Below are 24,927 nucleotides of genomic sequence, written 5' to 3'. Positions count from 1 at the left end.
CATTTCTGGCAGCCCATGAACAGGACCAGGAGATGTGGAAGTGTATGAATCATTCAGTGTTTTCAATATTGCCCTTTGTTCATTGGAAAGCCAAGCAAGTGCTGGCTGCAGTCAAGCAGAGAGTTGGGCACACTTCAGCTTGATTTCAATGGGCTTCGGCATGTCTAAGGCTGTGTTGGACTGCAGCCAATACTTGACATCCAGTCTTGAATGGAAGTCTCTGTGACATGAAAGAGACTGTGCTGATTTGTATCCATTCACTGCAGATAGGTTAAGGCCTGCCAGCACGAAGCTCAAGTGTTTGCTGGGATCCTTCTTTTTTAAGAGCATCTGCACACCAAATCATGACAATTCTCCCAAGCATGATTTTAATGTGGTTTCTGTTATCTCCAGGGAGATCGTGGACCACAGGGACCTCCTGGTGCTCCTGGTGAAGATGGAATGAGGGTATGTTATTCACAGGGGGTTCTCCCTCCCTCCCTCCCTCCCTCTCCTCTCTCTGCATATACATTCACATCTAAAAGAAGCACTTATTCCACACTAACCCTTTGATTTTGTTATGATAATGACAGGGAGAAGATGGAGAGGTTGGACCAAGAGGCCTCCCAGGTGAAGCTGTAAGCAAAGCTTTCTTATCGTTCAGTATTGTCAGAATGCATTGATTGTTCATCCTGTGTGCTTTAGCGTAAGAAGTGCTCCTTGGGGAATCTGCTTGTCCCTGAAAAGGCATGCTCTATTATGGAGGATCATATTCTGAATGAAATATGCCAAAGGGACAAATTCAGCCCATGTACAGGATTTATACTGACTTTGTAGAAGAATCTACAGAAGCCACTCTTTTTGCTTAATGGATTATTATAACAAAGCATTCATCTTTCCTATTTCTGGGCTTCCTGGCAGGTCTGTTTTATTTAAGAACATACATGGCTTTGATTTTTATGGACTGATTATTTATACAGGATTTATAAGCTTCTTTTCAGGATAAACCCTCCCATGGCAGTGTGCAGCAAAACTGAAAAGCACAAACACAATAAAACAATGATAGGGATAAGAAAAAGAATGATAAAATCAAAATGAACAGTTAAAGCCAGACAACACTAAATGCAGAATGGTAGAGTTTTAACTCAATTACAGGGCAAAGTAAACAGACTAGTCCTCAGGGTGTACTTGAAGGCCTATAATAATGGTGCCTGGGGGTCATCAGTTGGGACAAAATTCCACAAGTGGGGCTTAGGGGGCACTCTTGCAAAGGGCCAAGTCCTCATGGCCAGCCACCGAGTTGTTCTTAAAGGCAGGGGCATAGCTAGGACCTCTGGTGCTGATTGAAGTGCAGAGAGCTTGATATGGGAGAAACCAGTCCTTCGGTTGCTAGTATTTTCATGCAGGGATGATTTAGAGAGGCATTTTGATGAGTAAAATTAGAAATGACCCCAATTATTTTTTTCTGTGATGCATTTAAGATTTGTTGGCTGAAATATATAACTTCGTAATCTGCTGTGATGTCTTCTAAACACTTTGGTTTGGTACATGCAGTCCCACACTGTATTGCAGGGGTGTGTCTTTAGTCTCTGGTCCTTGGGTCTAAGGAAATAAATGACTGACATAAAACAGGTGCTCATATATGTACCTCTGTATGCATGAACACCCCACCTCCATCATCTTGTTATGTTGCTTGTTTGGGTGCCCATGTGCATGTCTGCAGAGAACGGGTTGCATGGATAGGGAAGACGTGTGAACTACGTACACTGTGTGGCACTGGAACTTGGGTAATCTGGGCTCTAGTCCCCACTCAGCCCATAGAGGTCACTGGCTGACTTAGGGGTAGTCACTGCCTCTCAGCCCAACCTACCTCACACGGTTGTTTTGAGGACAATATTGAGAAGAGGAGGAGAATTATCTAAGCCACCTTGAGTTCCTTGAAAAGTGAAAAAAGGTGGGATGTAAATACCATCCGTCTGTGCACATCCAATCACACAATGTGTTCTTGACACAGCGTAAGGGAAAGGAACATCATTGCCTTTCAATATGCGTGTGTGCAGCAGGTGGGGATTTTCAAACTATCTACGTTGATAGCCTGCCTCTCCACCATGGAACTCAAGGCAGTATGCATAGGATTTCCAGACAGCCCAGTATTCAGGCACTGATTAGCCTCAGGCCTGCTTATCTTCAGAGTGTTGCCTTAAGTCAATTCTCTGGGACTTCCATGATGTCCGTGAGAACATCAATGCTGCAGGCTTTCAGGTGGGGATGTTCACTAAACCTTGAATGATTATGGGCTGCATAAGTGGCAAGTTCAGGACCTGTGGGCCTGTGCTCATTTTAATCCCATGAGTTTGCGCCTTCCCTGGCCTCAGCGCTGAGAAGTTAGCCAAATGGGAAGGAGGTGGTGGAGGTGGACTGCTCCCAAGCACCAGTGGAGTGCCCTGTTTCTGCTATGGACAGAATCCCCATGGAGAAGTGGAGGAAGAACTTAGAGTGCATATGACTTTCCCATTAGGAGAAGGGGATCATAACAAGGCCCTCAGCAGGACCTCTTAGTAAGCTCAAGGTTGTGTTGGGATCAAACCCAGAGAAATGAGTAGCATCAGAATTGCGTCTGTGATGTTTTGACACAGGCATCTATTGACCCCATTAACTTTCAATGGAAGCTTCGTATTGAAATATACAATTTTGTCTTTGAAAATGTATTTCTGGGTCCCTTAAGTACTATTGTAGGATATAATTACTGTCTAGCTGGTATAACTGAATATATGATACAAAATTAAAACCAAGCATGTAGATGAAAAGTGTAAATGAAGTCTGCAAAGGACATTTAGCATATTGTGCTTTAATAGCTTGGAACAAATTAATAACACCAAAACTGGTGAAGTTGTAGGAAGTCCTGGTTGATTATGGATTGGGGAGATGACCTGGGGACCTGACACAACTGCTCCTGAATGTGCTTTGCTTTGGCACAGAGTGAGGTTTCCTTGTTTTTCTGATCAGCTAAGGTTAATGAAGTACTTGCACAGATGACTAGGGTGATCATAAAGAATGACTTAGGGCAAATCCGATGAAAGTCAGGCTAGAGCCCATTTGCAACCTCCTCTGTAGCAGTGAAGGCAACAGATAAATTGTTCTTCTCCACCTTCACTGTGGCAGCACAGTTTTCTCTAGCAGAGTTGTTTTGGCTAAGGTGCTATTAATGCATAATGAAGTGACGTCCTTGGAAACTCACTATGACAAATTACCAAGCACTTTGTTCATATCCACTCTGACTTGGGCTCCACACTTAGAGCAATATAACGAAATAATGGAGGCAATCACTTGTCCAGTCTTGGTGGGTGAATTTCATTTCTTTCATCCTGACAAGTTGGACCAGTTGCTTGGTGAAGTGAGGTCAACCAGTGGTTTCCTAATTCCATGCCCCTGGCTAATAAGAGCTGCCAGACAAGGGCTGGATATTTGGTTAGTGGAAGTTCTAAATTGTTCTCTAAAAGAAGTATGTGTTTTATAACCTCTAAAAGCAGTGAATGCAAGTCTTTTTTTAATAATACCCTCTTTGGAGTGCATCACTTTAGATAATTATCGGCTGGTTTACAATCTTTTATAAGTAAGATCTCTGAATGAGTGGTGGCGATCAACTCCAGACTTTCTTGGATTAAGGTTAGGATTAGGGTTAGATTTTTTTTTCCACGTATGTGTTCAAGTATGCTTTTGGGACAGAAGCAACTTGGCTCATCTCAGTCAATCTACTCAAGGAACCAGGCAGAGGGAATGTGTCTCTGTGGGGTCATGTTATCCTTTCGGGGTGTTTTGCTGATACACAACTCTCGAGAACTGTTTTGAGATGTTAAGATCCTAGCGGACGGAACATACCCAGAAGGTGGTTCTGTGGGAACCATATCCCATATGCCCTTTCCCCATATGCTCTGCTGGGGAAGGGCAGTTTCATGAAATTGCTGGAGTGGAGTCTCTCTGGGTCCTCAGGTCACTAGGGCTCTTTTCAACTGATGCCATGGAGGCTGTGGTAGTGCAGGACTGTTTTCAGATGTGGTATGGAAATGGGTGAGGGTGAACTAATTGAGTCTCAGTCCAGATGAAACAGAGGTTCTGTTGCTCAGCAGAGAGCAGTTAGTTCAGCACTGATGTACAGCCTGTGCTGGATGAAGTTGCACTCCAGGTTCACAGCTTGGGGTGCCCTTGGATCCAACATTGCTCCCGGAGTGACTGTGGCCAGATGCCTATGCTCAGCTTAGATTGGTGTGTGATCTCATGCATGCCTTAATCACCTCTCATTGGGAGCACATAAAGGGTTGTACATGGCTCTGTTCTTGAAATGTATTTGGAAATCGCATGCACCATCTTGCAGCCAGAAAATTATCTGGCACTTGCTCTACAAACCATATAATTCTGGTTTTGCACAAACTACATTGGCTTCCTTTCTCTCCCTGAGGTCAATTCTAGATGGTATTGATTTATAAAGCCCTAAATACATTGAGAGCGGGATATCTGCTACTCTTTCTCTTACAAACTTGCCCACAATTTGCAATCCTCTTCAGTGGTCCCATTGCATGTGCTACCATAAAGAGAGGGTAGACCAGACAGGGCCTTTTCTGTAGGAACATCCCAACTTGTAACCTTTCTCTTTAGGGAGTTCCAATTAGTCTGTCCTTTCAGAATTTTAGATGGACAGTAAAGACTTCAGTTTCGCCAGGCCTGTGTTTGATGTATCTGAATATTGCTTTGTGGTTTGCATAAATCCATATTGCTTCTATTGCCTTGTTTTTGGTTGGTTGGTTTATGGAGGGGTGGTGGTCTTGCTGTCTGGTTGTTTTAAGTTGTATGTCTCCTGAATGCCCTGGTGAAGGGCAGAAATGTGATAAACGCCTTTGATAAGCAACCAACCAACCTGCAGGAGACTGCCATCATCCTGTTGCACCTGTATCATTGGCACTTTCACTGGTCAGGGGGAAAGCAAAGGGGGGGGGACTAAATTCTCCATGAAATTGATCAGGATGTTTCCTTCCCATTCAAGAGAGAAGACAGGCAGGAAATGGGCTGAACTTGTCATGCAGTCTGGCAGGATGAGTCCATAGAGCTGCTTAATGTCCGACACTCTTACTGGACTCCCTGATGCCCTCAACGTCACATCCTCTTCTCATGTCTTTTGTGAACCCCAAGCCTAATCACAGCTGTATCTTTCGACAGGGTCAGCGAGGATTACTGGGCCCAAGAGGAAGTCCCGGCCCACCAGGACAGCCTGTATGTATTTCTTAAAGAAACGCAGCTGCTTGTATTTCCAATTTTCCCACACATACATCTGTAACCAGTTTTAATTTCATTCTGTTCTTCAATGTAGGGAATCTCAGGTGTTGATGGCCCACAGGGCCCAAAAGGAAACTTGGTAAGTTGATCTTTTTTTGTGTATGCTTGAGAAGAGAGTCTTTTAAAAAAAGGCTTGGGAATGGATAAATTGACAAGTCCTTTATTCTTACATGATTACCTTGAGTTACTGAAACTTAATGTATTCTTAGAGGCATCATGATTTAAGCTGCACTGTGCCTTCTCTATAAGATTTCGGTGGATCTATCCCTCTATAGGTCCAGGGCACTGGGGGGCATAGAATTACAGGGCCATGAAAAATGCTGTTTTGAGTTGTCATCGAGGGATGAAAAAGCAAGTTGGGTAAAATGCATGGTGTTCTTAGAAGTGTTGTTGATTGTGTGTTAGTGATCGCAAAAGTGTGCTTACCCCAGCAAATGCTCTCTCTGTGTATTTCTTACTCAACAGGGCCCTCAAGGGGAACCGGGACCTCCTGGACAACAAGGAATCCCTGGCCCACAAGTGAGTACTCAGCATCTCACAGTGGAGACCTTTCTACTACAGAAAATATAAATGAGATATCAAGCAGAAAAGGATGCTGGGTAAACTTTTCCCCTTCAGTGATCCTATGCTCACTTCTAGGTTTTCATCAACCATCCTGAAAGTTAGGTGCAATTTTTTTAGGACAGAAACTCCCTCAGCACCTTTCCTCTGCACACACTTTCTGTTCCTTTGGAGGTTAAAAAGACTCATTCAGAGCTCCCTGCATGCCAGCAGGAACAGCCACACCTGTATGAGGAATTCTGCATTGGATCATATTACTTACTCACTGCCAGTGGAGTAGCCGCTGTAAAAGCTCTCACAAACTTCCTGCTTTCTCTAATTCTTTTTCTCTGAAGGGGAAACAATTTTGAAACAAACTTAATGCAGCATCTAAATAGGGAAATGCATCTTTTGTGTTTGATTTTTTAAAATAGCCTGGCTTCTTCTTAACAGGGGCTTCCAGGTCCACAAGGCCCAATTGGAGTTCCAGGTGAAAAAGTAAGTAGCATTCCTTTGCTGAGTTACAAATGGATTGTGTAAAAAGTTCCTTGGGGGATGTATATGATTTTTAAAGCTTTCCAAAAATGAGTTTCAAGCAGCCATTGAAAGTTATATGCATGCGAGTTGTCACAGCTCATGTTTAGGTACTCAGTATGGGGTAATGTTCAAGTCCAACAAGTGCAACAGCAAGTCCAACAAGTGCAACAGCACACACTTTCCATGTCTCTCCAGTCTCCACCCATTCCAGGTTGGTCTGGACAGGCCCCCTGCTTAAGACCAGCGTCGTTCAGTGTAGAAAGCAATACTAGCTAGATGGATTACACGTATGACAGTAGCTTGGTCTAGGACAACATCTTAAGTTTCTATGATGATTTCACATCATCATCGTTATCATCAGTTTTTGACTGCAGTGGAGGAATTTGAAACAAACATCCAGATACACATCACCACATTTGTTCTTTTTTGCATGAATGACTGCAATTATTCATTTATTATACTTCAATCCCATTTCCTTTAGAAAGCTCATAACAGCTTAGCTGAATCTGTTGATTGTCTCCTGTCCAGGTTTAGAGGAGGTTAAGGTCTACTTACTTAGCCTCAACTGTGCAGCACCATTGGAGTCGCCTAGACCCCTTGTGTAGTTTGTACAGGATACAGAATATGAAAGATTATTCCTTGCGAGAGTTTAATGGAAAAACCAACCTTCAGGGGGAGTATACCTACACATGTGAGATGCTGGAGACAGACAAGAAGGAAATAGCTTTCAGCTTCCGGTCTTGCTTGTGAGCTTCCAGAAGTCTCTCACTATGGATGGCTCAGCCATCCTGGATAGAGGAATTTGCACAGAGATCCACTCTTCCTCCCAGACTGAATAGGAGAGCGATTATAGAGGGGCAACCTTTGTCTGTCTGACAGTCTTATGCTCATAATTCATTTGGATCCACTTCCATGCATCCGCAGAATTAATTCATAACATAAGCACCTGTATTCACACTGAATCATGCAACAGAACTACAGATATCATTTTAGTTATTTTGTAAGCACAATAATATTATTTCTCTCACCCTTTCTTCTTTTTTATCTACTGTTTCTTTCCACTTTCCTGCTTTCCCTAATAGAGTTCATTTGCCCCACAGCGATAATGTCCATCTTTTCTTGGTTCTTGTTCTTTCTTTTTGTAATCATTTTTTTTTTTTTACTTCAAATGTTGTTCAGGTCACTAGCATGTTTTAAAATGTATTAGCTTTCTTCTCCTGCCTCCTTTTGCTTTCTTTCTCCTAACATACTTTATATCTTACACAGTATTCAAATATCTCTGTTACACAGTATTCAGAACATTTATTAGGAAAAACAATAACAATGCATTCAGTTTTGGTTCACAACAATGATATTCTAGAAAGAATATAGACTATACAGCAGTTGTTTCCCATGCTCTATTGTGATAATCAGAGAGTACCTTTCAGCTGTCAAAGCTCCAAGCCTCCAGAATGTATTTTGTCCCACCTTTTCGAATTCACACTTTCAGGAAAGATAGCTATTTTTCTACATTTGAACTGCCAGTTGCTTTCTGTGTTCTTTGATTGCTACAAAGATTTAAAAGCAGATGGTTTCCCACCTGTAATCTCTTTGCATAGATATATTTTCTAGTATGACATCCTAGAGCAAAATAGCTATTGAGAAATTTGGACTTCTAATATGTTTGAATTCTTGATCTTGTTTTAACTATTTAGTGTTTTCCAGCAGGCTCCCAAACCCTTTTTAGCCCCAGAAGAAGCATTGGATATCTCCTGAAGTGCTGGGGTACCTCACAGGGAGCTGTGTGGCTTATGGGATGGGCTAGAATCAGATAAATAAATATGCAGGCACATTTAATCACATACCACTCACATAAAACATACAATTCACACATGCACATCCCCCACTCACTCAAAACCAACTCCTGTGCAATAGCATTTCGAAGACCTAGTTCCTGCTGTGATAAGATACAACCAGTGCTCTCCCCAGAAGCCTCATCCTCAAACCACTCAGCCCTCCAGGCATCCTGGCTCCTTGCATTCTCATTCACTCTGTTGTGGAATGGTCCACATATCCCACACTCTGGAATATTTTCCAAAAAAAGAGAGGGGAGAAATTTCCCAGTGATAGGTTCTAATGTTCCTGCCATGGAAGTCTCCTTCCTGGAGTGTTCTTGGAAACACAACAGGATTCTTCAAGTGCTTCTTCCTAAGTCTTCCAGGTATGCACTAGGAATGTTTTCCCCCTTTCCCCTTATTCTGGATGGATGCCAGGCAGAGCTTGGGGAACTGTCTGTGGCTTGTGGCCACACATTTTGCATCTTTACTTACAGTCATAACATGGCCTTCCTCATGTTTTCTCCTCCTCCTCTTGGAACCAGTTCTAGATTTAGGGCCCCCCAAGATGCCCTCATGGATCCTCCATGGTGCTTCTATCATCCCTGGCCACATCCATGTCTTCCCCTTCTGCATCCAGGCCACAGAACTGGCCAAGAAAGGCAGACAGTTCACTGGAAAGGTGGCAGTGAAAATATGGAAGATGGTGAAATCACATATTTTGCCTGGTTGCACATCATGAGAGATCAGGGGAAGGAGGCAAAACACCCCGCTTCAATAGCCACCTAGCATCTAGAACAGAGCTCTAGCTGCTATGCAAAGTTTCCCAATATGAGCATGCTTGCAGAAGAATGTATGGGCACAAAATGCATTTTGTAACTATTACAGCAGGTGAAAAATGTGAGGACAATATGAGGTTGGGGAGAAACTTTTCATCATCCAAAATATATTGCTTCATCTGGTTTGATAATTGGTCACTTGTTTATCTTCATTAGGTTTTCTTCTTTTTTGCAAATAACTCATGACTGCATTTCAGTGAGGGTTTTTTTTAATATGAATTTGTTCAGGAAGTGACCTTCCCATTCGCGAGAACCTAAAAAGAAACACTGCGTGTTTTATTTTTTCCCGTTGTTACTTGACTCACAGTAAAGGTGGGAAATTTGGAAGCTAGAGCCCTTTCTAGGCATACACTTACTTGAGTCATTCCGACCCACATTAATTCATGTATTCACTCATTTTAATTTCAAGGCCTGGTGTCTCTAGTCTCCTGAGGGGGCTTTTTTATTAGCATGCATAGATCTCCATATGGGAGAATATTTGATATCCAAAAGTTACATTCTGTCTTGTGATAATTACAAATGGCCCTCAGAAAAAGGTTAGCAGTGACACTAGTCAGCCAGCCCTGAGCTCTGCAGCTCTCTTGTTAAAATTACCTTGGCTTTTTGGATAGATCAGTTTCCTCTCACTTCTCTCTGCATTAGAACACATCCTGACAGGGCCCTCACATTGGCAAGGAGCTGTACCTCTAAGCACTCTTAGCTTCTGCAATCAGACTGTGTATATGCTGAGTGCATGAACAGGCACTCGGTTCCTGTTCGTCTCACATCAATGTCGCAGCCTTGGAGGATTTTCTTTGGCCAGCATGGAAGTGTCCCATGGGAAATCTCTCAAGTGCCTTTACCTGGGACATTTCCGTAGCTCCTGAATGCACGCTGCAGTGCCGCGCTTGGAGCACAGAATGCTTTCTAGTTTATATATCAAGCAAAATAGCTTATTTTTCAATGACTCTTCTTCTTCTCCCTCTTTTATATACATTGCCAGATGCACAAAATCTTCCATCAACACTCGTTGTTGTTGTTAGTTGCAAAGTCATGTCCGACCCATCGCGACCCCATGGACAACATTCCTCCAGGCCTTCCTGTCCTCCACCATCCCCCGACACCGACTGCTTCAGTGACTGCATCCAGCCACCTCATTCTCTGCCGTCCCCTTCTTCTTTTGCCATCTATTGTTCCCAGCATTAGACTCTTCTCCAGGGAGTCCTTCCTTCTCATTAGGTGGCCAAAGTATTTGAGTTTCATCTTCAGTATCTGGCCTTCTAAAGAGCAGTCAGGGTTGATCTCCTCTAGGACTGACTGGTTTGATCACCTTGCGATCCAAGGGACTTGCAGGAGTCTCCTCCAGCACCACAGTTCAAAGGCATCAATTCTTCGGTACTCAGCCTTCCTTATGGTCCAACTTTCCCAGCCATACATTGCAACTGGGAAAACCATAGCCTTGACTATACGCACTTTTATTGGCAGGGTGATGTCTCTGCTTTTTAGAATGCTGTCTAGATTTGTCATAGCTTTCCTCCCCAGGAGCAAGCGTCTTAATTTCTTGGCATCAGTCTCTGTCTGCAGTGATCTTGGAGCCCAGGAAAATAAAATCTGTCACTACCTCCATTTCTTCCCCATCTATTTAACACGAAGTGAGAGGACCGGATGCCATGATCCAGCATATGTTGACAATTTGATCTCTAGTTCCTCTCTGAAATCCTGCCTGTACTTCTGGTAGTTCGCGGTCCACATACTGCTGGAGCCTAGCTTGTAGGACTTTGAGCACCACTTTGCTAGCATGTGAAATGAGTGCAATGGTGTGGTAGTTTGAACATTCTTTGGCATTGCCCTTCTTTGGGATCGGAATGTAAACTGACCTTTTCCAATCCTGTGGCCACTGTTGAGTTTTCCAAATTTGCTGGCATATTGAGTGTAGCACTTTTACTCCATTGTCTTTTAAGATTTTGAATAGCTCAGCTGGAATACTATCCCCTCCACTAGCTTGTTGTTGCTCAGACTTCCTAAGGCCCATTTGACTTCATATTCCAGGATGTCTGGCTCAAGGTCAGTGACCACCCCATCGTGCTTATCAGGGACGTTAAGCTCTTTCTTGCATAGTTCTTCTGTGTAGTCTTGCCACCTCTTCTTAATCTCTTCTGCTTCTGTTAGGTCCCTGCCATTTTGGTCCTTTATCATGCCCATCTTTGCATGAAATGTTCCCTTCATATCTCCAATTTTCTTGAAGGGATCTCTGGTCCTCCCTATTCTATTGTTTTCTTCTATTTCTTTGCACTGTTCATTGAAGAAGGCATTCTTATCTCTTCTAGCTATTCTCTGGAATTCTGCATTCAATTGGGTGTATCTTTCTCTTTCTCCCTTGCTTTCACTTCCCTTCTTTCCTCAGCTATTTGTAAAGCTTCCTCAGACTGCCATTTTGCTCTTTTGCATTTCTTTTTCTTTGGGATGGTTTTAGTTGCTACCTCTTGTATAATGTTGTGAACCTCCGTCCATAGTTCTTCAGGCACTCTGTCTATCAGATCTAATTCCTTAAATCTATTTGTCACCTCTACAGGATATGATTTAGGTCATACCTGAGTGACCTAGTGCTTTTCCATACTTTCTTCATTTAAGCTTAAATTTTGCAACGAGAAGCTCATGATCTGAGCCACAGTCAGCTTCTGGTCTAGTTTTTACGGACGGTATTGAGCTTCTCCATCTTTGGCTGCAGAGCACATAGTCAATCTGATTTCTGTGTTGACCATCTGGTGATGTCCATGTATAGAGTCGTCCCTTGGGTTGTTGGAGAAGACTGTTTGCTATGACCATCGTATTCTCTTGACGAAATTCTACCAGCCTGTGCCCTGCTTCATTTTATACTCCAAGGCCATACTTGCCTGTTATTCCGGTTATCTTTTGGCTTCCTACTTTAGCATTCCAATCCCCCATGATGATAAGGACATCATTTTTTGGGTGTTAATTCTAGAAGGTGTTGTAGGCCTTCATAGAACTGGTCAGTTTCAGCCCCTTCAACACCAGTGGTTGGGACATAGACTTGGACTCCTGTGATGTTGAATGGTTTGCCTTGGATTCCGACTGAGATCATTCTGTCATTTTGGAGATTGTATCCCAGTACTGCTTTTCCTACTCTTTTATTGACTATGAAGGCTACTTCATTTCTTCTGAGGGATTCTTGCCCGCAGTAGTATACCTGATGGTCATCTGAATTAAATTCACCCATTCCTGTCCATTTTAGTTCACTGATTCCTAAGATGTCGATGTTCAGTCTTGTCACCTCTTGTTTGACCACATCCAGCTTGCCTTGATTCATGGATCTTACGTTCCAGGTTCCTATGGAGTATAGATCTTTGCAGCATTGGGCTCTCCTTTCACCACCAGATACATCGGCAACTGAGTGTCCTTTCGGCTTTGACCCAGTCGCTTCATTCTTTCTGGCGCTACTGGTACTAGCCCTCTGCTCTTCCCCAGTAGTATATTGGACACCTTCCAACCTGAGGGGCTCATCTTCCGGCGTCATATCTTTTTGCCTTTTGGTACTGTCCATGGGGTTTTCATGGCAAAGATACTGGAGTGGGTTGCCATTTCCTTCTCCAGTGGATCACGTTATGTCAGAGCTCTCTGCTATGACCTGTCCGTCTTGGGTGGCCCTGCATGGCATAGCTCATAGCTTCATTGAGCTACACAAGCCCCTTCACCATGACAAGGCAGTGATCCATGCCAACAACACTACGATCCATTATTAGGCACATGTTTCCTTAGCTTCCTAAACATCAACCGGATTTTTCCCCCAATTGTAAAGAATTACACATTTCTAAAGTGTGCCTCACCATTTTTCAAGCATAAGGAGAGTCTTTCTGGACCAAAGTCCTATCTAGATCACTATTCTGTTTCCACAGTGGTCAGAACCACAAGCAGGACCTAAGCATTTGTATCCTCCATGCAACTCCTGGATGCCATCATTTATCTGTGTCTCCTAAATGACTCCAAGTGATCCATCCTGTCAGGGAACATCTAGCTGATGTGATGAGGCCACAACACTACATAGCTAATTTGCAGTGTGCTGACAGGTCCAAGAGAAAGTTCTTTAAGTCCATTTAGAGTGAGAGTAAAGCAGATTATGTTTTCACCAACACTCATAAAGCTTTTACTTCCCATTGCAGCGATTTCCCCAAAACCACCAAAAAAGCAGCAGTGATTAAGTTGTCTACAATGCCTCTCTTTTTAGCTTAATCTTTTAATGTATATCTTCCCACAAATTAAGATCTTCAATTCCCCCTCCCCCTCTCTGTGTGTACATATACAGAACAGGGTTAGTTGTAGCCGTCAAATGTCCTTGTGAAAAGGGTTTCTCTGATTTCGAGTCTGCAGCATATCAGTTTCACAGACAAATGACAATTATTTGATCCAGAAGAGCAGTTTGGAGGCTGCCCAACTGTTACAGTCTGTTATGAATCTATGGATTAGTTGGTTTGATGGATCAGTTGCATTAGGTAAGTGTTTACATTCATGTGTGAGTATTGGCAGTCCTAAAGAAAAGATGCAGAATGTCTAAGGCCCTAGTCATGCTCCACTGAATACTGATAGTCGCCTAAATGAGATTGTCCACATTCCTAGAATTTTCACAACTCACATGTGAATATTAACATTAACCGAATTCCAGACATTTACTTAACATGTCAATTTTGGATTAGCAGAGCAGAAGACAAATTCTGAAATTAATAGAAGTTGTAAATGTAAGAAACCATGCTATTATGAGTTCGGATAAGTTTTCCGGTGATTATGAAATCGGGCTGTCCACGAACCCATTACAAATTATGAAGCTTTCAGTTGGATGTCAAGTTCAAGATGAATTTCCCTAGATCTGTATGTTGGAGTATTACCTTCCTTCTGTTTTACTGATCACATTTTCACTTTGTTCTTAAGTAATCTTCTTCTTGCAGACATTAGCAGCCTAAGAAGCTTTATCATGGATTCATTTCTCTAAAGTGTTTCTTCATCTCTCTTCAGGGACCTCAGGGCAAGCCTGGCCTTGCCGGACTTCCAGGCACTGATGGCCCTCCTGTAAGTAATATATATTTTAGTCCATCTTAATGTTATTTTAAGGGGAATTTCAACAAGGAAATTGCATTACTGATAGCCATGAGCAGAACATATAAAACATATCCTGTTTCATTATTTGAACTTGATCCATGTTTCACATTTCAGGTTCTAAGTTTCAAAAGGAAACACTGAAATAGCAGATGAGAAATGCCACTGACACTAAAGTAAAAATGTATTTAGATTCTAATGCTTTGTCTATTAGGGAGTTAAATGGACAGGAAATGAATATGATGGAAATGTTAAGTGAGAGTATATGCTGCATGAGAAATCCAGTAACAGGATGAAGGGCTGATGGATTTTCATGACTGACCCCTCGTTCTAGATTCCTGCACTGGTGTTGACTCAGTATTGTGTGAGTGAAGCCAATTTGTGGACTTCCATCTCTCTGATGAGCTGCAATTTGTTCATTTTTAAAAATGACTGTGGAAATTGACATAAAATTGGCTGAGTTACACAAATTGGCACCTACACAGCAAGTGCTCCTTGCTTGATTTGCTTTGCAGGTGCTGAATTACACAATTTATACAAAATACTGTGATTTGTGCAAATTGTGTAAACTTCCCAAATAGTACAATATATGCACAATTCCTTAGCATTTTTTTAAAGTTGAGAACACAGTCCATCCTAGAAGTGGAAGTCTCTGTATAAGGACCCAACTTTGTCCACTTCTGATCTTTCAATCAGAGAAGTCAGGAAGTCTGTGAAGCTAAAACAAGCCAGAATTCGCAGCATCAGTACATCTTCCTAAATTTGAAACATCAGCACACATGGGACCTGTCTTTTTAGTTAAATAGGACTCTTTGCAGAAATGATTTGCAGAAAGGATTTGTTTTATTCCTTTTAATGAGTTGGGAGGAGTCGAACATAATACTTGCTAACAATTGCTAAGGAAATTAAAAATTAGTAAAACCAGTTAATCACAATGAAGTGTCTTGTATCTCCTTAAAGTCGTTTATTGTGACACATACTTTTGTGGCCTGGAGCATCTTTGTCAGATGCAAGCTGGCCTTCCATGTGGGTCGACATTAGGGCTGTTATTTGGTTAAATAGACTGTAGGCAACTGATGGATTTTCACTGATTTAGCCACTAACCAGGCAATTGACTTTGCATATTGAGTTACCCAATAGTTCTGATTTAAAAAAAAAAAACCCATACTTTTTTATATAAAATTGCCATATAAGACATGATTGTATAATTGTTTTATGTCATGTTGCCATAGCAGGCAACTTCTTAGAAATTCTTTTACATGAGAGAGAAGGGGAAAAACTCTTAAGTTGATGCTTCCAACTGCAGTTTTTACAAGAACTTTAGTTGATCAAATAGTTGAGTTAATCCACTAACAACCACATCCACTAACAACCACTCAGAAGTAAGTACCAATGGGTCAATGGCTTTATCCGCAGGTGTGTGTGCAAGGAATTGCCACCTATCTATAAAAGCACAATTGTGGAATCCTTACAAAGAAAGAAATCAGACAGAGCTAATTATTACATTGAAGAAATGGTCACTGATACTTCTGAGTAATTTTACAACTAGTCAGAGCAGAATTTGCAGTGAGTATAGATTGGTGAGAAGCGTTCAGGCAAATGCAGTGTACCAAATGATCAAATGCCTTTGTATTCCAGCTACCTTCAGGATGCTGTCTCCTGAGGGGTGACTAAGATGGGGAGAATCCATACTCTGTGATTTAGAAGTCTAAAGCTCCACAAGGCCAATAGCTCAGAATTAACACACATGATTTGCATGTCTAAGGACCCAGATTCAAACTTGGGTGGCTGCATCGGCCAAGACCTCCACTGCAGACCCTAGCAATCCACTGCTGGTCAGAGTTTATAATATCAGTGAAGAAGGACCGGTTGAATGACTAATTAGAAGGCAGTTTGATATGTTCATTCTTTGCAGTGGGCTTACTCAATTTGTCAGCCCTCATGTGAAATAAAGCATGCCTCCTAAGTATTTTTGGTCCATATCATGCTCGAGAATCTTTCCCCTTGCATGAGATTTGCAGTCCCACACAAACACCAAGAGCAGGTCTGTGCAATCCATTGAGAACTACTGCTGGGCCATATTCAGTTTGGTGGGCCAGAAGAAGTATACAATCTCTCCTTACTTGAGAAGACATTTTACATGATCAGTTAAAATTAATTTGTAAGAGTGGGGGCTTAGTTTAGGCAAGCAAAGGTATATCAGAATGATAAAGAAAATAATGAGGTACATTAACAAATGCATTTATGCAACGCCAAATATGAGTGTATACGTGCAGTGCAAAATATATATGGTTTTTGCACCAGTTTAGCTGTCATTGCTTTCCCCTGACTACTTTAGCCATTTTAGCTTGAGAACATTCTGTTATTGATCCCTCATAGCTTGATGTTTCCAGGGCTCCCTGGGTAGAAGGAATATCAGGGATAGTGCAATCCTAGACATGTTTATGCAGGAATAAGCCCCATTGTTTGCACTGAGACTTATAGCTGCATAAGTTTGCATAGGACTTTGGCCTAAGCCTGCAGTGTACCAAGCCCTTTGTTATTAGTCATATGGAGAGAAGGAGCACAGAATAGAGAGTAGAATTGACTAGAACTGGACCTTCAGCAGGGATCTAAAGGCCAAGAGGGAAGATGCATCAGATGTTTTAAGAGAGGGAGTAAAGGAAACGATCAAAATGAATTGAACAAGTGTCCACAGGTGGCTATGAGTGGCTGACAGCATGATCCTACACATGTTTACTCCTAAGTAAGTCTCCTTAAATTCAATGAGACTTACTTCCAGATAAGTGTGTATAAGATTTCATCCTGAGTCACATCATAAAAGTGATAATAATTCAGATAGTTTGAAGATGGCTATATGGCTAAGAAAACTAAAGATTTATTGTGCTCTTCAGCTGCATGTGGATTTAACCCAACTGGAAAGCCCGTCCAGCAATTGATTTCTACATGCTATAAAATACATCCATTACTGTTTTCTTTCATCCTGTTATGTCATAACTTTAATGGCATGCCTAGTGTAATGTTCGGTGACAGATAAAAATAATCAATTCACATCTTCCAGAGAAAATGCATTGAATGGAGGAAACTCTCAAGTGCTTTACATGCTTTTGCATTATTTTTATAGCTTGAGTTGGATCTAAAACAAAACAGCAGCTTCTAGAAATGTCGTTTTTCTTTGGATAGTAATCCATCATCTCAGAGAAAATCACTGAAGAGAAGCTATGCTGTCAACTTGCTTAGATCAATCTCTTGAGATTTCCCAAAGCCTTTTCAAAAAGCTTTAGGATTTCCCTATGAAGTTAGATTATATGGGTTATCATTTCTGAGTAATGCAGAAATCCAGTTTGTTTCTTAGGCTGCAAGTAGAAGTTATGGGAGACACATGGAAGCCACCAATATCAGCACGATCACCTCTCCTCTTCCAGTTTCTATTGTAACATCTCCTAAATCAAAATGCATGCTAGGCAACCTTCTTTCACCAGTTTTGTTCACATCCCTTAGTGGGAACCAATAAAATGGAGAAAAATGAGAAAACCTTGCAAGATGATGTCCTAGCATACTTTTTCTCATCAAGAGGAGAGCAACACTTGCATGCACCATAATGTCTGGTTCCACCCTCAGAGTTTTGCCATAAGAGAGCAGACTAGAGAGCAGAATTAACCATCTTGTTGCTAAATATGTTCATGTCCTCTTATCAGTGGTGTCCAGACCTCCTTTGTTCTCAAACTAGCTTTGTGCTAATAGCTGCTGATCCTACTACTGTTAGGATTTTCTTCATGTTAGACCACTCCTAAAGCCATGCTCCTTCATCTTTTGGAGATAGTGATTCCTGCATAAAATCCTTCTTCAGCGACTGTATACAGCTACAAAGCCCTTTATAGCATGCAGTTGGAATCCTCCAAAGCAATGAACTACAGAGCCATGGGCTGATAAAATTTTGGAGAGCATGACTACATATAAGCTTGTTCAGCAAGCAAGAAATCCTAATTTTAAGAAAGATATTGTGGGACCATGTGCCCATTTATTTCCTTTGTTGGAGCTCTTCCAGCCAAGTACAGTTACCGGTACACACATATGCACAAAGTAACAAGCACTCACAAACACTGCGTTTGTATGCTGTATATTAAACAATATTGTTGTATTGAATATTCAGCTCCTTCTTGGGCCATTTTACAGTTCCATAACTTATCAGTTGCACACTAAGAATTATAATTAGTGAGTTCCTTTGCTTCTTTGGAGGGCAGTCCCACCAATGGGGCTGCAAACTTGGAGGCTTCCGGACTGTCTATGCCCTACCAAGCTGAAGCTGGCAGGATAGGAGACTGCCCCATTGCCCTCCAATTGCTAATATTTTAGCAGAATAGACTTTAAAGCCTACCTAGCAAGGATGCTTTGGAGCTGGATGGAAGGAGGCTGAGAGAGGCGTAGAGTAATTCATATCCTAAACCTTTCCAATCTTCTCACCTCCCTGCCCACCAGAATGCCTTTTCTTGCCCCCGTCAGGTGAATTTCCAACCCAGCAAGGGCAGCCAGCAAAGTTATCTCCACAGCAAATGCAAGGGAGAGGTCTTTGGATGAGATCTCCAACCCCCTTTTCCAAGGTTGTAGTGCTCTCCCTGACCTTGGAGGGGTTTTATGAGCAATCCTGTGGCCCCTGGGATGATTGCCCAGGAACTGAACATTGCCCCCTTGGTGATCTTGATTATTCTTATGTATGTGCTTGACATCACTGCATTAGAATCAGGAAAGACAAAAGGATGTACTTCTCCATGCAATACAAGCGGTAATTAGCATATGGAATTCAGTCCTGCAAGCTGCAATGTTGGCTACCCGCTTCAATGTCTAAGGAGCCATTCTTATCCTAAACATACCCGGATGTGAAGCAGGGCTGAATCTGGGAAATACGTGGATGGCTTCTCTCCTGAGATTATCATGTTCTATCAGCTTTAAAAGGGGATTAGATGTCTTCATAGAGGATAGATCTATAAAACCACTGTTATAGCCATGATACCTGAATTACACCTGCAATTCAAAGTGAATATGCCATTGAATAGCAATCGAGGGGAGCTGGTTTTCTCCTCTCCACTGTGGGTTTCCAAAAACACATTTGGGTGATGACTATGGGGAAATGTGATAGATATTTCATCTGAAGTGAATTCTTGCTATACTCACTACAAATTTCTGTCCATCCTATTATTATGGCTGCTTCCACAAGGTCTTGGCAATTATAGTTTGGTGCGTTGCTCAAATTTCTTTTCAGTATTTCCCAATAGAACTACATTTCCTACTAGGAAATGTTTATTAAAAGACTGTAGTGTAAGACTACCCAGCATCTAATAAATAAATGCATACATAAATAAAATAAGTGTTTGAGAAACAGACTAAATTTGTTTGCATGGAGAAGTGTAGGCATTTACCAAATCTGTATAATGACATAGGATTGTTCACATACTCTTTCCTCTCTCCTCTATATATTTTGTAAATAGGGTCATCCAGGCAAAGAGGGCCAGTCTGGAGAGAAAGGTGCCATGGTATGTATGTCTATGTGTCTCCCTGCCCCATGAGTACATGTGTAATTCTTGTTATAGGTAAAATGGAATGCTTGGAAAAATGTTTACTATGTGTTGATAAATGAAAACTATGTATGATATGCAAGGAATTAGACTCAGAGAATCAAACTTTTGAGTTAGCTTTCCTTCTTCTTCCACTGAGAAATAATTATGCCAATATGGGTTATTTTGGGTGTAGGTCAATGATGCAAGCATGTATTTGGCATGTGTTAATTCCCCAATAACGTTCCTCAGACTTGGCCCTCTTGTACCTTCCCTGCCCTTTTACCTTGCATTTTCCTTCTCTTGTCCTCTTCACTGAACTGGTCCTGTCATTAGGCTAAGTGAGATGATTGCTTCAACAGCAGATGCTAGGAGACAGGAGTGGCAACTTTCTGACTGTTACCCATGAACTCTCTGGCTATTCCTCTCTATTGGGGGACTGAACTGTGTATGCCACACTGTTTATGGACCACTAAACCAGTTTGCTGGCTAAGGTGTGGTGGGTGTTATCCCATCACCACTGTTGAGGTAAGATTCACCTTCTAGTTCAGAGAGCTTCTGTGCATGGCCTGGGAAGGAGTCACCATCTTGTCCTTCTTGTGCAGCAAGACATCTTGGACCAACTCTGTCCTTTCAATATTACCCGACTGTATCCCATCCTAAGCCTGCAGTAGAGGTTGTTTCTGAGATAAAAGTCTGCAAATTTGCTAACCACAGCCAATTTCTTTGCAACTTTCTGAGGGTACCTTCTCTACCTGTGCTGGTTCAGTGGTTCATTAAGATGCGGCAATCAGAAGAACATGTTTTCTTGCTAAGTGGCTGGTGGGAGATCAATTATAAAGGTGCAAAAACAGTGTTGGTGTTGAAGGATTGATCCATGAGCAGGAGCACTCTCATGTTTGTGGATCATCTGTGTGAAATCTATGCAGATACTGCATGCCAGAGCAAAGGGTTCTCCATGGCTGCTATTCCTTAGCACAAGAGAGGAAAATTGTACCACAGTGAGCCTAAAGAGTCTGTAGACTCATTGCTGGCTGCAGGGGAGAGCAGCAGCTCAATGGTAGGGCACCTGCTTCTCATGCAAAAGGTTTCTGGTTCAGTCCCGAACATTCCCAAATGGGGCTGGCATGGCTGCTGTCTGGATCCCTGGGGAGCCGCTGCCAATCAACGCAGACAACACATCAGCAGAAGGCCGTTTCCTTGCCCAGATCTGAACTGTCTAAGAAATGATTATCAAGGCTCTTCTGTGAAAGCTCCAGGGGAAGGAGCTCATGTATTTTTTCAGGCAACTTTTTCTACTCGCCAAGTCATCTTCCAGAATTTCTACCAATTCAAGTAAAATCTATGTTGCTGCAAACTGAATCCCTGGTTGTTTTCATCTTTTCTCTGGCATGCACCAGTGGACAGTTATTGATTGCAGGTCCCTCTATTTATGGATAAACCAAGAGTGTTCAGAATAAAGTAGGAAGAGAAGAAGGATTTTCCATACTGCGCATGTCCTGGGTAGCCTGAAACTCCAAGTTCTGTGCCAGATCAGTTCTGATAACTGAATAGTTTTCCGATTCAAGTGAATTTCCATTAAAAAAATCTGAAGCACCACCAGTCATTTTCCAATGGACATCATAGCAATCTATGCACTTGTGGGATTTGAAATTCCCACCTATCTTTGCCAAGGGGCATCATCCAAGAGCATGTTCCTTCACACACAGTTGCATGACGAATGGTGTCCCTCAGGAGCTGGGCTAACAAGGTGAAGCAAGTTGCTGTCTAAGCATGTGTGGAAGCATTCATAATGCAGGTCCAACCATATGCATGGACAGACCCAAAGGAACATTAACTCTTCTCCCGTTCAGCACATTAGATCAGCGAAGTCAATCATCTCCTACTCTAAGACATGCAGACTGGAATGAATGTGATACAGTATTGTTTAGTTTCCAAGAGATTCAAAGTGCTTCTTTTATTCCTTGTTGCCTCCTTTCCTCAAATAATGGAAGTGCAAATAATAGTACCAAATTTGCCAATAATATGCATTCACAAGGAACATCTTTACGGTTTCTTCACAGTGGCAGAGGATGAGTGAGGGCACAGAGGTTGATGTAAACACCAGTCTGGTGGATTAATTCAGGAGACAACAAAAATCAAAGTTAATTCAGTAAACATCAGTTACCCAATACATCTGCTTTTTTCAGCCTTTCCATTTATGTTGGCCAGTGTAGAAACCTAGGAAGCATATCCATATGTGTTATGTGACATTTGATGCCCCCCTTTACAGAGCTCTTTACAGAGTGAATGTGCTAAGTGAGTTTCACAATAGCCATGAATTGCTGGACAATTTGTCATCAATTACAGTTGGCTTTTTGTATCCAGTTCATTGTACCTCCTGTTTAAAAGCCCCTAATCAGTTGCAAATCCACTTGGAGGAAAAACCATCCTTGATGTCCACAGTTTCTTTGAGCCAACACATCCCTGGAAATACTCTGATATATCAAGCTAGAGATCTACTGGTTCAGTTAGGAAATTATAGGTCATATGAACAGGCTTATAAAAATAGGGGTCACAGTTAGGATCAGGCTCTTGAAAGATAAATGTGAATTAGCCAGCTGGTGTGTGTATCTTATTTAAAAGTATACACTCTAAATACAAGCCCATTTCTTTCAGGGGCCTCCAGGTCCACAGGGTCCAATTGGCTATCCTGGCCCCAGAGGTGTAAAGGTATGAGTAATACTTTTGTTCATATTTGATCAACCATCAGCCCTGTATTGTTAACTGATACCATAACTTGCCATTTTCATCACTATCTTTCAATAGGGTGCTGATGGTGTTCGCGGTCTAAAGGGAGGCAAAGGTGAAAAGGTAATATTCTTACTGTGTTTAATTTTTTGTAGTTTATATTTAAGTGAGAAAGGGACTCAGCCCATTAACAGAAAATAAAATGCTGTATGTATTAAATGATGCAGCTATATAAGTGACTATAATTATATTAATGATGAAAGGAAGGAATGGAATAAACCCTCAGAAGACTGGAAGGTCAGAATCTCATTAATGCAGTGGGAAAAGTACAAATAAGGCATCATAACCAAATATATTTTAATGAATAGTGATGAACAGGCTTCAGAAAGGGTTAGAACTGGGATATTCTGAATTGCCAGTGGTGGCATGCAGATGCCACTGTCCGGCATGGCATTGTGCCAAAGCCCATGCCTGAGTCCAGTTCAGACATGGAAGTGATTGCTTAGTTCCCAGCTGCCGCTGCCACTGCTCAGGCCATCTCATCTGTGAAGTCACTTGGATAAACCTCGGTATAAAAGAGCATAAAGGCGCACAGCAGCTGTGGTAGCCAGGAAGCATGACACAGCGGCTGGAAAATTGGCCTGGTGAAGCCGTACAGTCTCGGATACACTGGGGGTTTTCCAAATGGCCCAGTGCACAAGAAAGAGTGTTAAGTCAACAAGTAGTTCCTGTAAATGAAGTGTCTGTGGTCATACAAGAAATCCTGTTCCACTAAATTCAGCAGGAGTTTTACACTGACTCCCTGAGCTATGTATTGTATAGCTGTGTTTAGGGGTGTCAGAAATCCTGTCTGTACAGTATTCTTGTACTTTTTTGGTATTAAAGAAGGAATGCTCTTAGAGGTCATATTTCTCTTTGCCCTCTTTGATGCAAGATCAGCATCTGTATCTCCTGGATTCCACTGCTAGCAAGTCACTGGGACAGGTTTGGAAGAAAAAGAAAAGGTTTCCTAGAGAAGGAGGTCATCCTTTGCTTGTTGTTGATTGCTGCCTGCTGTGTCAGAAGTGGAGCTAAGGCTTCCAGAAGTGGAGATAAGTCTGCTTCCATCAGCACAGCAGCCCTTGAAATGCCCCTCCATTGTGGTGCTGGAAAGACTGCATTGCCACTGTTTAGTTCAAACATAGTCTACATTTCACAAGGAGGCATGCTGCACTGCATTGACCCCTGATGGTGCTACTTCTTGAGCAGTCCTTGGGAAGGAGCACGACCCAAGCTGAAGGCATTGCAAGTTAGACTTGTGTGCTGTTTCTGAACTGGCTGGCTTCACTTCCCAGCACCAGAATGGAGAGGTATGTCCGGATCCTCTGTGCTGATAGAAAGGCCTGTGGGGCATTTGTCCACCGAGTTGTGAAGCGCTGAGATGTTGCTGGCTGGCTGGCTGAGAAGTGGCACTTTGCCTACCTGTCCAAGCCAGAGCCAATTTGCAAGCAAGCCCTGGGAAACATTGCTACCTAAGCCATCAATAGCAGCCAAGGTACCTTTTCCAAGGTGATGGGTGCTTAGGGTTAGATGACGCCATCTTATGAATTGCAGGCAGCCATCAGCTACCCATCTTTGTCTTGTATGTAGTACCAAGAATGAAAGCTTCATCTTGTAGTTTGTGTTTTAAGATATCACCATGTCATTGTGAAAATTGTAAGATAATACCTTCTTTATGTCCTGGAATTTTAATTTATGCCATGGGAAGGACCTCAACTTTTTACCATTATTATTCAAAACATTCACACGCAAAGATTGTATAACATTTACTCCCAGTTTGGGTTTTGGCATTATATGCCATGTTCTCATTTGGATTTTCCTTTTTCAAAACCGACTAGTTTTTATTGGATACTTATTTAGGATAAAAAGAACTTGAACTATAGGTTAAAAACAACCTGAAGTATTTTTTGGTGGAAGTTCTTTTGCCACATAGGACAGTCAAGAAAGAAATGGTCTTGGTTATTGAACAAAACAATGTCCTAGCCTTGCAAACATTACAGGCACCTTTAGTGAGTGATGGAAAAATTGATTCCTGAATAGGAGAGGCGGCAAGATAGACATTTCTTAAAAATTGGAGGAAAAGTCCAAAGCGCTTGCTGTTTTCTTACAAAGAGTGATACATGTTGTCAATCACCCTTCTTGCCTGATGGCAAACAATATAGCTGCACATGATAAATCACATTACAGTAAACTACTTTGCTACAAGCATGTTCATCGTGGAAATGGTGTTTTCTCAGGCTGAAGATGCTGCTGAAACAAACCTTCTTGGCTTAATCTTTTTAGTGGAATTAATCTGGAGTGTCTTGCTCAAGGCCCTTCAACACCTGAAAGTCAGAACTGCCTCCTCCTATAGATCAATGCTTTTCTTAAGTGTCAGTCTGGCTGGGACAATCTGTAGAGACAATTCTATACAGTAAGAATTGGAAGCTGGGACAATCTGTAGAGACAATTCTGTACAGTACAAAAGGTGTGTCTTACACTGCA

General features: G+C 42.0%; 1 protein-coding gene across 1 annotated transcript in view; it reads left to right on the top strand.

The window, feature by feature from the left end:
* The window catches only part of COL11A1 (collagen type XI alpha 1 chain), a 229,207-nt gene that overhangs the window by 90,653 nt on the left and 113,627 nt on the right, over positions 1-24,927 (top strand). Inside the window, exons 19-28 of the mRNA XM_044432252.1 lie at positions 394-447; positions 573-617; positions 5,191-5,244; positions 5,342-5,386; positions 5,773-5,826; positions 6,301-6,345; positions 14,042-14,095; positions 19,609-19,653; positions 22,333-22,386; positions 22,483-22,527. Coding sequence (XP_044288187.1) covers positions 394-447; positions 573-617; positions 5,191-5,244; positions 5,342-5,386; positions 5,773-5,826; positions 6,301-6,345; positions 14,042-14,095; positions 19,609-19,653; positions 22,333-22,386; positions 22,483-22,527 — 495 coding nt within the window. The remainder of the gene's footprint in view (positions 1-393; positions 448-572; positions 618-5,190; positions 5,245-5,341; positions 5,387-5,772; positions 5,827-6,300; positions 6,346-14,041; positions 14,096-19,608; positions 19,654-22,332; positions 22,387-22,482; positions 22,528-24,927) is intronic.

Source organism: Varanus komodoensis, unplaced genomic scaffold (genome assembly GCF_004798865.1).
Source record: "Varanus komodoensis strain SLA01 unplaced genomic scaffold, ASM479886v1 scaffold24, whole genome shotgun sequence".
NCBI lineage: Eukaryota > Metazoa > Chordata > Lepidosauria > Squamata > Varanidae > Varanus > Varanus komodoensis.
Note: the sequence above shows the minus strand (reverse complement) of the source record. Positions and strands in the feature narration are given on the sequence as shown.